This window comes from Schistocerca piceifrons, chromosome 6 (genome assembly GCF_021461385.2).
Source record: "Schistocerca piceifrons isolate TAMUIC-IGC-003096 chromosome 6, iqSchPice1.1, whole genome shotgun sequence".
Classification (NCBI taxonomy): domain Eukaryota; kingdom Metazoa; phylum Arthropoda; class Insecta; order Orthoptera; family Acrididae; genus Schistocerca; species Schistocerca piceifrons.
In genome coordinates this window covers 384,646,778-384,664,100 of record NC_060143.1, presented here as the reverse complement: position 1 = coordinate 384,664,100, position 17,323 = coordinate 384,646,778, and the positions used below count along the sequence as shown (strand labels likewise).

The 17,323-nt window shown below is 42.5% G+C and overlaps 1 protein-coding gene across 1 annotated transcript in view; it reads right to left on the bottom strand.

Annotated features, from left to right (window-relative positions):
* Positions 1-17,323, bottom strand: part of LOC124802880 — a 205,723-nt gene that overhangs the window by 107,550 nt on the left and 80,850 nt on the right. The window contains exon 5 of the mRNA XM_047263924.1: positions 6,656-6,815. Coding sequence (XP_047119880.1) covers positions 6,656-6,815 — 160 coding nt within the window. The remainder of the gene's footprint in view (positions 1-6,655; positions 6,816-17,323) is intronic.

Below are 17,323 nucleotides of genomic sequence, written 5' to 3'. Positions count from 1 at the left end.
CCATTAGACTCACGTATCCAGAAATTTCATAATTCACTACCATAAGCTCCCCAGACAAAAAATTTGTGGCTCCAGTGCTCACACACATATGAATAATAAGTCTTTGCAGATGGCGCAGCAATTGAGCATGTACTGCCTCTACATGAGCCTAGGAAGTAGTGTCAGTGATACCTTTTTGTTTCAAGTTTGCATTGTATGTAAACATGAGTAATTGTAAGAATATGACAGATTGGTAAAAAAGAGCAATCGTGTTTGGCCATGCTCACAGCCAAATGCTATATGAAGTTGCTGTGTATGTTGGTATTTTGCAGTGGATTGTTCAACATGTCTACAAGCAGTGGTGTAGCACAATATCAGAATTGCAGATGAAAAATGATCCTGACTGAGAGCGACCAGAGGCTTGTTTCATGGCTCGTGTATCAAAATTGCTTTCAAATCTGACAGGGATTGCTGCAGGCAGTAAATGAAGTGAAGGTCCATCCCCCCCCCCCCCCCCCCCCACACACACACACACACACACACACACACACACTCTGTCGGTAAAAAAACAGTGCAACAGTGCGATAGGAACTACATGAAATGAATACTTGAAATTGCTAACCTCGCAAGAGGCCATTGCTCACACAAGCCCATAAAGTTGTGCATCTTCAATTAGCTAGAAATCATTGAAAATTAGTATTTAATGAACTGTGGCCAACATGCATTACATGCATTGACAAAAATGATAGTGCATTGAGAATGGCTAGTTTCTAGCTGAAATCTAGATCTGCCAATAAAAATTCCAAAGGACAACTGATAGCTGAAATCTATTATTTACAAATCAAAATAACGGTCGCTGCGTGCAACAGCCTCTGCATGGAGGGTAACCTGATGAATGAAAGAGTTCAAAATTATTGGAGACAACACCTCATGAGAATGTCAGGTCACAGAATTCCCCAGAAGACCCTGAACTACAAGACAAATGGAAAAAGAGATACTGGAAGACCTCAAAAAAGATGAGGATGCTTTTATTTGTGAATCTGGAACAGGCAACAGGCTAAACCTTGAAAAGAAGATGCCAGTATACACATTTCAGGCAGTGGGCAGTTGAAAATTGAATAAGGCTGTTATAACCTTTAATTACTAATAAATTGCGTGGATGTACAAAAGGAGAAACGCTAGCGGGTTACATGTTACTAACTTCGTATCTGTCATTCGACTGCCGTTCCGTGCCATGCGGCCGGCGCCGTTCATATCCAGGTGGCGCTCCCGCGCTCGGCCGAGCTGCGGAGCGCCTCTATCGCCGTGTTCGCGTACTAACGTAGCGGCACTTTTGAATGTCGTGGCACTGTCACAACACTTTTCCCCCCTTGAAAAAAAAACACTCACTTCCTTGGAGACACGGACAGTGCGGAGACATCCATGGCCTCTTGGGAGGCCCCGAGAAGATCCCGCGGAGAAACACGAGAGTATGGTCAAAAATTTCCAGGACGGAAGCTTGCGCGTGGAACATGCCTCCTGGACGAGATGATGGGTGAATACTCCGGAGCAGCATCCATAGGTGTCATGGACCTGGGGGTGTGCTCCAGCGAGATGGGTCCCAGAGAAGGCGGCGTCGCGACTGGGGCCGGTTCCAGCGTACTCGGAAGCGGTAGCAACAGCGGCGGCAGCAACACGCCCGGAAGATCGGCAGCAGCGACAGGACTGGCTTCTCGGGCCGGTGGAGACGAAAGAAGGGGCGGTGGTACCGGCGTGGCCACCACTCGTGGGCGCATCCGGTCGTAATGGCGAACAACCATGCCGTCGTCCGTACGTATTTCACAAAGCCGGCGGCCGCGAAGAGCCTGGACCACCCCTGGAATCCATTTAGGGCGAGATCCATACCCCCGTGCCCACACGTCGGCGCCCACCGGGTATTTTCCTGCACTAGGGGACATAGTACAAGGCCTGACAGGGTGAAGCAGATGCAGTAGAGTGCGCGGTTGGCGGCCATGCAAGAGTTCAGCAGGGCTGCGATCACCCAGAGGCATGAAGCGATAAGAACTCAGAAATTGCAACAGAGCGTCATCTGTGGAAAAATCACTAAGGAATTTTTTCATTTGGCTTTTGAAAGTGCGGACAAGGCGCTCGACCTCCCCATTCGATTGCGGATGGAAGGGCGGTGCTGTAACATGATGAATCCCTTGTCCAGTACAAAAATCACGGAAGGCCTGCGAAGAGAACTGAGGGCCATTGTCCGTGACAATCGTGGATGGAAGACCTTCCAGCGCAAAGATTTTGGACAAAGCCAGCATCGTCGCCGCAGTGGTGGGCGACGGACATCGAACAACAAACGGAAACTTCGAGAAGGTGTCAATCAACAGTAGCCAATAAGTGCCGAGGAAGGGGCCGGCAAAGTCAGCGTGCACCCGTTCCCACGGCTGCGCCGGATCAGGCCACGGAGAGGGCAGAGTACGAGGCGCAGCCAGTTGTTGAACACACTGATCACACGCAGCGACCATGTGGGCGATGTCCGAATCAATACCGGGCCAATAAACATGCCTGCGGGCCAGGGACTTAGTCCAAGAAATCCCCCAATGGCCCTCATGCAATAGTTTGAGAACATCTTTGCGAAGAGAGGCGGGCACCACAACCCGTGGGGATGCGCCATCCGTGGCCAGAAGAACAACACCCTCACGAACAGACAGACGAAGGCACAAGGCATGGTAGTTGCGGAGGGGATCCGATGCCCGGCCCTTGGTCCTGTCCGGCCAACCCCGCTGAACAAAACCGATCACCTGACGTAGGACCGGGTCCCGCGCAGTAGCCGACGCGACCTGCGAACCTGTAAGTGGAAAACCCTCGACCGCACGACGTTCTTCCTCATCAATGTGGAAACAGAGTAGTTCATCTCGATCGAAAACCGGGTCGGGGCCCATCGGCAAACGAGACAACGCGTCAGCGTTGTCGTGCTGGGCCGTGGGGCGATAGTGAATCTCATAGTGAAAACGAGACAAGTATAAGGCCCAACGTTGCAGGCGGTGAGCTGCCTTATCCGGAAGCGACGCCGAGGGGCTGAACAGAGAGACCAGCGGCTTGTGGTCGGTGATGAGGTGAAACTTAGAACCATACAAAAAAACGCTGAACTTTTTTAGAGCATAAATGATAGCGAGCGCCTCCTTTTCTATTTGAGAGTAATGCCGTTGAGCATCGTTGAGGGTCTTCGAAGCGTAGGCGATGGGTCGTTTCGACCCATCCTCATACCAATGGGCGAGAACAGCCTCTAGGCCATACTGTGACGCGTCAGTCGCCAGAACCAAGTGCTGACCCGGACGGAATGTGGCAAGACAAGGCCCCGACTGCAAATGAGCCTTCAGGCGGACAAAAGCCTGCTCACACTCGGCGGACCAACAGAAAGGAACGTTTTTGCGTAACAGCTGATGCAGAGGATGAGCCACCGCCGCCGCGGAGGGAATGAATTTGTGATAATAAGCAACCTTGCCTAGAAACGCCTGAAGTTCTTTGACCGTAGACGGCCGGGGTAGAGCGGTAATGGCCGCAACGTGCTGTCGTAGAGGACGTATACCTTCACGGGACAAGTGGAAACCAAGATACACAACGGAGGGTTGGAAGAACTGTGACTTGTCCAGATTGCACTTCAACCCAGCTGAATGCAGAACCCGAAACAGTGAACGCAAATTGCGAAGGTGCTCCTCAGTGGAGGCCCCCGTGACAACAATGTCATCCAGGTAGTTGATGCAGCCGGGAACGGAAGCCGTGAGCTGTTCCAAAAACCGCTGAAAAATGGCCGGCGCGCTAGCGACGTCAAATGGTAACCGCTGGTACTGATACAACCCACAAGGAGTGTTGATGACGAGAAATTGCTTGGAAGATGCATCCAACGGCAACTGATGGTACGCCTCCGATAAGTCAAGTGTGGAAAAGAACTGACCCCCAGCGAGCTTGGTAAATAACTCCTCAGGACGGGGAAGAGGATAAGTGTCAATGAGGCTCTGAGCGTTGACAGTGGCTTTAAAATCACCACACAATCGCAGACTCCCGTTTGGTTTAGAAACCACCATGATGGGCGATGCCCATTCGCTGGAGGTAACAGGAAGGAGAATCCCCGAAGCTGTTAACCTGTCTATCTCAGCTTTGACAGGTGCACGCAACGCCATCGGAATAGGGCGTGCCCGGAAAAACTTAGGGCGAGCCATAAGTTTAAGAGTAATGTGGGCTTCAAAATCCTTGGCACGACCCAGACCAGCAGAGAACACGGACGAGAATTCAGAACACAAGCCATCCAGCTGCTGATATGGAATGTCCTCAGATATGAGGTGCACATCATCATCAATGGAGAACCCGAACAACTGGAAAGCATCATAACCGAACAGGTTTTCAGTGCCCGCATGATCCACCACATAAAACGTGAGGGGCCTAACAACAGACTTGTAGGCAGTGGAAGCATCAAACTGGCCAACGATAGGAATTTTCTGCTTATTATAAGTTCGTAGATTTCGCGTAACTGGAGACAAGGGAGGGGAGCCCAACTCCAAATACGTGCGAGAATTAATGAGAGTTACTGCAGAGCCAGTGTCCACTTGCATGCGAATGTCTTTATCCAGAACACGAACAGTAACAAACAACTTATTCGTTTGAGAAAGCACAAAGTTAACATCCATGTCCGATGCCTCGTCCTCGTTGACAGGAACTTTAGGGGACTGACACACAGAAGCGATGTGGCCTTTTTTCCTACATGAATTACACGTGGCCCAACGTTTTGGACACGCGGCTCTGTCATGCTGTACGAAACAACGTGGACAAGAAGGAAGGGCAGAACGAACCTGCTTCTGTGGTTGCTGTTTTCGCTGCGAGCGTGGCGGCCCAACGCGTCGTTGTTGACACGAGTGCACCGCCGCCACATCGTCGCTTCCCTGTGAAACAGGCAAATTGTCCGCGTCGAAAGTGGTTTGTACAGCGCCTACATCACACCACGCGTCTATTTGCGCACCAGCAGCGTGAGACACTTCAAACGATTGAGCGATGCTGAGAACTTCCGACAACGACGGGTTTGGCAATTGTAAGGCACGTTGCCGAACTTCTTTATCAGGAGCAAGCCGTAAAATAGCGTCCCTAACCATTGAATCAGCATAAGACTCATGATGAGTGTCCGTGACAAACTGACATTTCCGACTCAGAGCGTGTAGTTCCGCCGCCCAAGCCCGGTAACATTGATGGGGCTGTTTACGACACCGGTAGAACGCCACGCGGGCGGCAACTACATGGGTGTTTTTTCGGTAATAGTTAGACAATAAGTCACACATTTCTTGGAAGGACAGAGAGGCAGGTTCCCGCAGAGGGGCTAACTGAGATAGCAGCTGATAGATCCGTGGGGAAATCCAAGATAGAAATAACGACTTACACATAGGAGCGTCGACAACGCCGAAAGCCAAGAAGTGTTGCCGCAAACGCTTCTCATAATCCTCCCAGTCTTCAGCGGCCTCGTCATAAGGAGGGAACGGAGGCGGAGAAGAGGAAGACAGACGATGAGTAAGCGACGTCGACAACGCCTGAATAGCAGCCGTCAGCTGTGTTTGTTGTTCAATAAGCGCTTGCATAAGCTGTTCCATGTCGGCCCCGACACGAACACACAATTCCACAACGCAGGAAAAAAAATATCCCATCCTCGTCGCCAAAAAGTGTTATAACCTTTAATTACTGATAAATTGCGTGGATGTACAAAAGTAGAAACACTAGCGGGTTACATGTTACTAACTTCGTATCTGTCATTCGACTGCCGTCCCGTGACATGCGGCGGACGCCGTTCATAGCCAGGTGGCGCTCCCGCGCTCGGCCGAGCTGCGGAGCGCCTCTATCGCCGTGTTCGCGTACTAACGTAGCGGCACTTTTGAATGTCGTGGCACTGTCACAACAAAGGCTTTGTTTTGAAGTATTAAATAAAGAACACCAGCTGAGTAGTTGAAGAGAAACAGCAGTTGCTCTCTAAAAAAAATAGCTTTATCTCCCAACATACATATATTAAATGATCTAGAAGTAACTCCCACAGTTGTTAGTGCGAGCAGACTAGCATTAGTCATAATCTGATGTTAGTATATATTATATATGTTGACAACATTGGCTTCTTCTGCCTGTTAATGTACAATTTGTCTTGCTCCACATCCCTGGAGACTCTCTTTCATGATAGGATTCACAGTACACGATGTATGAATAAATGAATCAAAGATAAAATCAAACAGTGGAAAATCCAGGATAGAATAAAGACAATATTATGACAAGGATAGAGTGCTACTGACTATATAGTGCAGATGTTGAGTCACAGGTAGGCAGAACAAAAACACTGCTAAACAAGATAAACTTTTCTTGAAATTTCTTCATAATTCTGTGACATGTGGTGAAAATAATGCAAAAAGTAGACTGAAAGCTTCCAGCTGACAACAAATTAAATTATTATTTGTGAAAATGTGATAAAGAGATGTAGGTGTGGCATGTATATTAGTTTGATTAAGTTGACTGCCCACTATGCTTTATGTAATTGGTTTTTTTTTTTTTTGTTCTTTGGTCTGTATTCATGATAAATACTATCCCAAATTTCTTTAAAAGGGCATGCTAAATACACACCAGCAATATATACACACTGAAATATTATTCATAATTTGATTACTGTCTATTTATTTACCTGGCAACTTGTAACATTTGATGTGGCTGGCATTGACTGGCAGCGAATAGATTTTCTTATATTTTTTCTCTTGTTGTTAGCTACCAAATTAGACAGATCTTCTCTACTATTCCGTACATTTTGACTGTCTAATACAGGACCTGCACTGTGGCAGCCAGCCCTGTTACAAAATGACAGCCAAATTGTGTTTTCTTGTTAAAAAAATACAGATATAAAAAACATACACTTTCAAATTTCAGATTTTATTATATTATCCTCTCAAATGAAATTTGGTGGAGGCAGCAAATTCATAATGTACACAGTTAACTGTCACAAAATAAACTCCTATTCCAGTTTTTTACTCATATTAAATGTGGAGATAGAAACAGTAATGTAACTTACATTACACCTCATCCATTTACAAGCAAATTAAATTTCTAGTCATTTCCAATTACAGGGGAATTTAGTTGGATAGTTATATGTTGCAGGGATCACATCAAACTTAGACATTAAGATGTTTATATAACAGCTATGTTTACATCATTAAAATTTATATTTTGTTGCATACCCACAAAGTACAAATCTGTATTTGCTTACTTTATTCCATTATTTAAAAGCTTACCTATTGTATACAACTAGTGATCAACAACAAAATCTACTTCATTTTCTACCCAACATTTTGTTTCCTAGAGTAACAAAGAGTTGTATGGCAGAGTGATGATACATAATTATTTCATTTCAAATTATTTTTTCTTCTAACACCATATTCTTCAAGTCATATTAATAATATGTAAATTAAATAACAAATTTCTCTAAATGCTAACTTTATTACGAAGTAATACTAATGGCTTAAACAGATGTTACATGTAATACGTGTTTTTAAGAGAAATAAATCATTTTACCTCACTGTGCTACGTCATTGATGAAAATATGTAAGACTTTTTATGTTACTGATTTTTATATCCCAAAATTGGCACTCCGTCTTCAGGCCACGAGTGGCCTACCGGGACCATCCGACCGCCGTGTCATCCTCAGAGGAGGATGGGAAGAGGAAGGGCGTGGGGTCAGCACACCACTCTCCTGGTCGTTATGATTTTTATATCCCAAAATTGGCAATTGATCTTATTATAAAAATAGCCTGGCAAACACAGTATCATTCAAAATATGATATTTTCTGTATACGTTCTCATCAGTAAGTATCATGGAGTTTCAAATCAGAGCACACTCCAACACAGAGTGAAAATTTCATTCTGAAACAATCTCCAGGCTGTAGCCAAGCGAAGTCTCAGCAATATTCTTTTTTCCATGTATGTTAGTCACACAAGTTTTGCAGAACAACACCTGTGAAGCTTGGTAGGTAGGAGATGAGGTACTGGTGCAAGTAAAGCTGCGAGCAGGGTCAGGAATCATTCTTGGATAGCTCAGTTGGCAGATCACTTGCCCGCAAAAGGTAAAAGTCCCATTTCAAGTTTGGTCTAGCAAACATTTTTAATACGCAAGGAATTTTCACATCAGTGCACACTCTGCTGTGGAGTGAAAATTTAATTCTGGAAATATGTATCACATTTACTAATTAATGTAGCTATAATACACTTACTGACAATGCTAATATTATTTTAGTAAAAAAGTGATCTGTGTTGTTTCAAAGTTTGGAGAATGTTCAAAAAATTAAAGAAGTTCAATCCAATTACATAAAAATTAAAAGTTCTTGCCACACTAGAACTTGACCTTGATAACTACCTTTCATGGACAATTCTTCACCAATTGCCACTCTTCATGACTGGCTCAGGAATATTTGGGTTCACTAAATTTGTTGTACTTGTCAACAAGCAAGACTATCAACTAGTTCCAGACAACAGGGAAAAAGAGAGAGACAAGTGTCAAACAAAACATGTTTAGGCTCCCAGAACACATATCATCACATCCTCAAAACAATTTAAATCCCCCAAAGTGGAGGAATGTCTAATATAATAAAGTGGTATACAGATCTAAATGTCTAGGGTTCTATCCCCAGTGAGTTCTAGAATTTTTATCCACATCTTTTCATTTCTTTCACTTCTGGCAATACTTCAGGTAATCATAAAGTCTCAAATTCACACACAATATTCATCAAAATTTCCATGACATATTTTTCTATGGAGATAATGATGACACTAAAGCACTGTTTACAAATTCCACTGTTTCTCATAGTGGATAAGACCACTGACGACCTTATATTTTCTGTCACCAGGTTATATGGTGTTCCACAAACATTACAAATACAAATTTTTAATGTTTGTGGGACACCATATAACCTGGTGACAAAATATAAGGTCACCCATGGTCTTATCCACTGGTTAAGGTATTCTTTAACAAAATATTCACATCATTGTCCCTTCTTGTGCTTCCATAAGTCTTTGTATATTTGTCTGGTATTTCTATAAATTCATAGTTGCCTCTCATATTCTTTGGCACCAATTACTTTCTGGTGGAATTTTCTGTGGTTGTGCAACAGAAGGTTATGTTCACTGACTGTAAGACTTTCTCCCACTGTCCTTCCTATGGGCATTTCACAACAGTCTAGGATTAAGTCAATATCTGAGGCAGCAGCTTTGTTGTGAAGTGTGGGAGGGTTTAGAGGTATGTTGACAATTTGTAAATCTAGTTCCTGTATTAAATCTTACAGCTCTAAATGGTTGTTATTTGTTTCTTTGCTGAACCTAAGCAGTTATTTTTCTTTTGTTGTTATTTGATTTGTGCTTTTACCTACAGTAGTTTCAGCATTTAGTTTCTCTGATTATATTTGTCCCTTGTGACAAAACTGCAAATATGTATTTGTGAAATGTCCAGCCTGGTCCGTTACTTCTATAGTTACAGCATGATTGGCACAGAGCCAACTAATTTTCATTATTTCAGTGTATGTCATAAAAATTATAATTGCTGCCATAGGGTCTGGCCCTCCTTTATCACCTATGCAGTTGCTGATCTGAATGGCATTTTCTCTTTTCTTGTCTTGAGCCCCTGGATACACACACACTATGATTTTCCTACAGTCCAGTGTTACAAATGCAAATCTCATGTCTATTTTCTGAGCTATTTTTAATTCATTCATCCATGCCTATTGCATACATCACACTGGGGCATTGATAATCTGCAATAAAAAATAGTTTGGCCTGGAATTTGAACACTATACCTGTAAACAAGACTGAGCTCCAATAATTTACAACATCCAATGGAAATTTTTCTTCACAGATCCCAAATGTCACATATTTCTGTTGGTAAAGTTCTTGCTTTTAGCTGAATTCTGTCAATGAATTCTGGAGATGGGAAGGTTATTCTTTTGCTGTATAGATGAGCAATTCTCAAGACATGCCTGAAAGTTACCATTACAGTATTATCCTCTTCTAGTCTTGACAGTCTGATTGTGTTTTTGCATTCACTATATATTTGCACTGGGTTGATGATTTTTCTTAGTTATGAACAATATGCCTGCCATTAGTCATGTTCGTATCTGCCATATTTGCTCCTCTATGGCTCCTCTATGTTCTGTTGTTATCTCCATATTGCCTCCTACACATATTTCTATCATACTTGTAATTTCATGAACATGCACTGGCAAGATTACATTCTTACTGATTGTAAGTTACAAGAAGATAGCTGTTTCTGTTTTATTTAGCAGTAATGTGTTCCCCTGTTCCAACAACAGCTGTGAGGAGGTATTTTCCCTAATTTTTTCTTGGTTTTGAAAAGTTTCCAAAGCCCAAATCCCTTCCTGGCCATTTTCCCTTCTTAGCCATTTTGGTTTGAACATCTCTCACAATCTCTGCAAATTTTTTACTTTTATCCAGAACAACTGTGCTCTTTCTGTGTTTCTTCTCCTCTCCAAAAGGATCTTCTGTTGCTGTACAAAGGAACATGATTTTCCTCATAAGAGTTCCACTGATGTTTCCATCTCTTTTCAGCAAAGGTTTCTTCAATTTACCCATAATGGCATCTATACTGCCTATAGTCACGCATGATTCCAGAGTTTTGCGCTTCTCCTCTAACCATTCCTGCTCTGCAATTTTGCACTTATCATCAATCTCATTCTTAGACATCTGTATTTTTATTTGCCTTCTTAATCTGTAGCCTTTTTATATTTTCTTCTTTCATCAATTGAAATAAGCTTCTCAATAAGGATTCCTATTAGATCTTCTCTTTATAACCTGCAGTTCCTCTTCTTTCATTTCTATTTATCTGATATTGTATTTCTCTCAACTATTTCAGTCAGTCATTGCCTAATGCTGCCTTTGAAACTCCAAACAGTATTTGGTTGTTTCAACATATCCAGTTACCTTTCATAACTTTGTGCATTTTTTTCAGCTTTAATCTGAATTTTGTAACTAATAAATTATGGCCAGAGTCCAGATCTTCTCCTGAAAATCTTACTCAGTTTGAAAACTGTTTTTGAAATCTCTGTCTTACTATCATATACCCATGAACCCCTTATTTGCCATTTCAGATTCCTGCAAGAGCCCCTTACTTAGCGTTTCAGATTCCCAGCACAGATCAGGCTTGATGTGAATCTACACTGAATGGATGCATCTTAGTTCATCTCCCTTCATTGTGACAAGCAGAGAAGCACAAAAAGGATCTTCAGTCATTGCACCATATATATATATAAGAGTTTCACAAGTAGGTGATACTATGCTAATAGTAAGACGCTGGAAATTTGTGTAACAGAGGGAACGGTGCTTGGATGGCCAAGGTAGTTAAAACGACAGCTCGTGTTACGTGGGAGATCTGGGTTCATGTCCCAGTCTGACAAAAATTTTCACCTATTATCATTGATTCATTTCAATGCCTAAATGTGGCTAATGACATTGAAAACCTCTGATCAATTATTATAGAACCTATATGAAGCCTTGTGGTGTCACTACGTCTCTTCCAAGTACACAACAACCTTATTTCATAATTCTTAAACCAAGTATTAGCATCAATTAAAATGTACTCTCTGCAAAATTTCGCTATGTTGCTCACCTTTCATTCTTTTCCTCCAATCCACATTCTCTTATTTTTCTTTTCTTCCTCTTAACTAGTACAAAACTTCAGTCCGCCATCACATTTAAATTTACTTCTCCCTTAATTTTTTGTGATCTCAGCCTACATTTTTCAAACTCTTCATAAACTCATGATGATGATGATAATGACAGTTGTTTTGTGGGACCAAACTGCATTTTCATTGCTCCCTTTGATGACTTAATGTTCAAAAAGCTATTGCTGATACGGGGGAAAAAATACTTTGTTTTCCATTACAGAAGACCATCTGTTGTAGTGATACTGAAGTAGACCAATGACTAGGACAATAAGTATTATGTCTGGGTTTCTGATGTGTTGTGGTAGTAGCACATGGACTATGGACTAAGGGGAGGAGAGAGGGGCAGGAGAGGGTAGCTGGTGACCACTACAGGCAGAATTTGTTGACTGTTCCCCAGGATGAGTTCTTGTTAGGTATTGTGATTTGGCATTCCTTTTAGGATTAGGTGAATTAATTGGGATTGTACACCAATGGAGGGATTCCAATAGACTAGACTGCTTGGCCTATTCCAAATGAATTTGACATGAAGGTCAACATCATGAAGCTGTGCTAGTTGGTCCTGAATGATGTATGCAAGAACGTTATGTGTGTAACATAGGTCAATAGTTCGTAAACTGTGCATTGATTCACAACTTATTAGGAAGCTCATACTCTCCTGAGTGTTTATGTGGCACACACTACATGCATTTGGTAAAGAGTGTTGTTCAGACACACCACTGCAAGCAAAAGAAAAATCCATTAGCTGGTCAATCCTGGAGCCATCAGTGTAGATAGTTTCTGAGATGGGGTAATCACTGAGAACTGAGCAAAACAGTCAATGGAAGGTCATTAGATTGGTATTCTTCTTTGACCTGTGGGACAAATCTAGACATATCATAGACTGAGTAACTTATTTTGGAGATATAGCAGAAAGAGATCTTCTTCCATATACCTCCAGAGGTAGTTTCTCAGAGGTTTCAGCCATACTCAATCTGTTTTGTCTGTTCAGTTTGTAAATAGCCTAAACTGACAGTATGGAACAGAACTGAATAACATTAGTTCCTGTCACCAGACTTTTAGTGCTGACACTCCAGCCTCTGCTAGAAAACTGTTGATGAAGCTTGTGCAAAAAGCTCCAGTCATCGATCCATGGTGTGGTGGACAGGGTCAAGCAGCATAATACCAAAACAGCTGTGGTCCATATGTTATGCACCCCGAGTCTACGTATGACAGAACTAGCAACATTTAAAATCATAAGAGAAATATGTATCTGTCCCCATCCCCCCTCCCCAAGTTGGTGCTGCTGAGGAACTGCTATGCGCTGAGTTTCATCAAGCAGGTTTATTTTCAGTTGGCATAGCATTGCAGTTTGCTACCAAAGAGAAGACACAGTAGTAGCTTTGTCAGACAGTTCTAGTTAGTTCAATGTGAGGAAGAGCTATTCTCAGCCAACAGAAATGCATAAACTGGATTTTTTATGCAGAGAATTTGAAACCATGTTTCTGGATCCAGTCTTGTTTGTGCCTTCCAAATGGCTCTCTGGAGGTAGCGTTCAGCAATGTACATTGATGTGGCACTATAGTGTATGCAGAAGTCATCTATAAATTGTGCTGGTGAGATAATGGTGGCCATTGTGGGTGTTGGGCGTTTGATCATGATGGAGTGCAACACTCAAGACTGATCCCTAGGGACCTGTGTTCTCCTATGTGTGATGTTTGCCGAGGCTTGCTCTAATATGTACATGGAACAATCATATAAATAAGAAGTTCTTGATAAAGGTTGGCAGGTAACCCTGAAATGCTATCTATGGAGTGTGGTAAGGATGTAGTGGCACCAGGTGGTTTCACATTCTTTGTGCAAGTACAGCAACACTGTGATTAATGTGCAAAATCATCTCTAACTGTGTAGTTCAAATGCACTTGATAGTAGATCAGAATTAAAAGAAGCCCCAGTAGTACAGGGCTAGGAGCCCACATGAGTTGAGGCTAGTTTATCTTTCCTTCCAATAGCTTGCACAGTCTATTTGTCAGACTGATTGGCCTATAGCTGTGTAAAAGATGTGGATCTTCCACAGTTTCAGGATGGGGATGGTGGCAATTTCTTGTCATTGGGATTTGATTTTCTCCTTTTGCCATACATGGTTAAAATTTTTGAGAATATGAGTTTTCCTCTTTTTGTTAAGGTGTTTTATAATCTGATTGCGGATCCTATCTGTCCCTGGTGATATACGTCTGTGCTGAGCTAGTGCACTGAGCAGCTCTCATCTACTGAATGGGTCACTGTACTGCTCTATGTGTTGTGAGCAAAATGAAATGTTGATAGATTCCAATGTGACCCTATGATGTAAGAATGTAGGAACATAATTGCTGAATGCAGACGTTCTGACAAAATTCAGGGTGAGGTGTTTGGCAATCTCAAGACAAATTGGTGATAATTTTGCTGTTGGTGGAGATTCACACTGTGATTGTGGGAAGCTGGTGGCCTCTGATCTGATGTAGCTTGCCATATACATGATGAAATATGAACACTCACTGATGATACATACTGTTCCCAACAGCTCTTCCTTTTCTTTTTTACTAGGTAATGTGACATTGCTGACAGCCTGCAGCTCGTGGTCTTGCGGTAGCGTTCTCGCTTCCTGCGCACAGGGTCCCGGGTTCGATTCCCGGTGGGGTCAGAGATTTTCTCTACCTCGTGATGACTGGGTGTTGTGTGTTCATCATCATCATTTCATCATCATTGACGTGCAAGTCGCCGAAGTGGCGTCAACTAAAAAGGACTTGCGATACGGCGGCCGAACTTCCCCACAAGGGCCTCCCGGCCAACAATGCCATACGATCATTCATTTTTTTTCATTGCTGACATTCTTTTAAAATTGTCTTAGTTGTGGAGGAATGACATTCTTGTTGCTGAAATGCTAATCTGTGTCCCCTGACAGCGACTACAATGTCTTCTGACCACCTAGGCACAAAGTACAAGTTTCTAGTAAGGGGAACCCAAAAAGGAAGTATTTGTCTTTTCTGCAATACGTAAAATATATTTAGTGACATGCTGCATTGACTGTCTGTTCTAGTTAAAAGGTCGGCAATAAGTTTTACTTTGAAGCTAAAGACTGGCCAGTTTGACTTTCAGAATATCCAGCATGGTGAGCATTTTAGTTGTTGGAAGTTGAGAAGGGTAGGGAAATCACTAGGAAACAATCACTATTGCATAGGTCTCCATAGGTATTCTAGCACAGTAAACTGGGCAGAAAGCTGTTGATTTGTTAACTGGAGTATGTGCTATGTGTGGTGCTGCAGTGGGCTGATTTTGTGGTGTTGTGGAGGTAGAGTTTGTGCACTGAAGTATCCTAATAGTAGCATTGGTGATGGTAGCTGGTCTACTAGGTCAATAACATTTTGGAGGGAGAGCTCCTTGCTAGTGGCAGATAAATTTTGCACACTGTTACCTTGACAGGTAACTGGTAGCTGTGCCGCAACTGCTTCTAGTTTAGTACTTAAGGTCAATTCTTCACTGAACACATACTAATGAACAGGTGTGACTCATGGTTTCTATATTGGAGAAGGCAGAACATTTATTGATCAGAACTAACCTAGACCTTGGGCTAAGCTATGTATCAGTCTGTCACCACAGCCAAAATTTTGGGAGGGGGGAGGGGACAATATCACACTCTAGCCAAACATGTATTCTCTGGAAAGAGACAGGGATTTGATAGTGAAGTTCCAGCAACCCGGTTCATTCCCTTTTGATGTAAACAGTGGAACGTGAATATTGTGTGCAGGTTGGTAGGAGGCTCTTAAGCTGAGACACCAGAGTCTTTGGGATGCCCATAAGAGCTGTACTCCCAGCAAGCCATGCCACCAAACCTCTGCTACATAGAGCTAAGCAGCATTTCTAGGTGCAGCCTTAAGACTACCTACTACCTGTTTGAAAAACACCGCATGACATGACATATCAACAGTTCCAAAAAGATTGACCACTAGTTAAATAATACTGGTCAATCAGTGTGCAAAATATGTGAAACACCTTCTGAAATTTAAATTCTGTAATACATTACTGAGAAACTTATTTTAATATATCTTTCAGGGCAGCTGCACCTTAGAGCCTATAATTACAAGCTCTACCTGCTAATGAACATACTCCTCTAGATGCTCTGTCTGTATTTGCACAGTTCTCATGGTATGCATTGCAGTTTCTGATGATAGGGTGACAATCATCTGGGAAAAACAGTTTCCTGTAGTGCAGTGACTACAATCAGATTGGCTGCAGACATTTAGATAAGTGGTAAGACTAAACTAGATGGTAGAAGTAGCCATTGTAGTTTCACTGTAGCAGTATTATAATTACAATATAATTATTATTTCAAAAGTAAATGCCTTAATTGTTAATACATTTACACCCCCCCCCCCTCAGCCCCCCCCCCCCCCCCCCACCCATCCCATGAGACAAGATGATCATTTACTTGATGCAAAAATGTTGTTTGCCTACAGAACCATCATTGTATCCAGGCATACACCTTTTCATCCAAAACAAATCAAAGGTCATGAATGTCTGTCTTCGGGGCTCCAAAAATACAGAAATCACATGGGGAGGGTTCAGGACTGTCTGGAGGATGTGTAAGGGCTTCCCCACAAAACTTCTGCAGTGTAGGCAGTGTAGTCAAACAAATCTTGGCAACATGTGAACCTGAAGAAAGACATTCATGGCTGCCAATTTGCCTTGGATGAAGAGTTGCATGCCTGGGTACAATAATGGTTCCATAGATAACTGCAAACATTTTTCCATGTGGTACTGACCATCTTGTCTCACAGTAGGATAAATGTATTAACAGTTATGTTGATCGCTTTTGAAATAATATATGGTTTACTTACTTTTTCTCCATCTGTCTCATTTTCATCTGACTGCCCCTTACTGTTGTTCTTGCACCATCTTGGTGGGTGATGCACTGTCAAAATTCATATTCATATTCATATTTAGGACGAGTTGTAGCTGAAGGAGTTGTAGTTGCCAAGTCAGTTTTTGTTTTACATTTTTTCTTCCTCACACCACATGGGTTTTGGTTCTTGGGAGGGGCATTCTACTTTTGCCCAAGAGATGGATAAAGATTGCAGCAGCTTGTGTATTGATGCCTGTGGCCCTTTAACCACAGATTGATACCTCATTTAGAGTTGTGTTTAATTGGATTCATTGGAGCAGACATCAATATCCATAATTCATTACTTGAAAAGTAATCTTGTAGGTCATCAGTCCAATACAGATGATGTGTAGTCAGATGGTTTGAGGCTGATCTTCTGGGTTTGGCAGTTCCTTTTTCTAGGTGTTACTTTGTGACAGTTTTTGGGTAGTCAGAGGCTTAATTTTATTTTAAGATTGATTGTGAATTTGGCTGTTAATTTGCTGAGGGGAAATGCTTGCCTGAACAGCAGTGGTTCTTTCATAGTCAATCTCTTGGTTGTGCCTTCACTGTTGTATTGTTGAAGGGGGCGGCTCCACAATTACATTGATAAGTGTAGGTGTTGGAGATAATAGCTGTGGTATCTCTTTTTGTGCCCACATCAGTTTCAGGAGTGGGTCATTCGGTTGCTGAGCTGAATGATTTCATTATTATATGATCCAGAGTTGTGTTACATATCTTTTTTGTCCCACTGTATGGC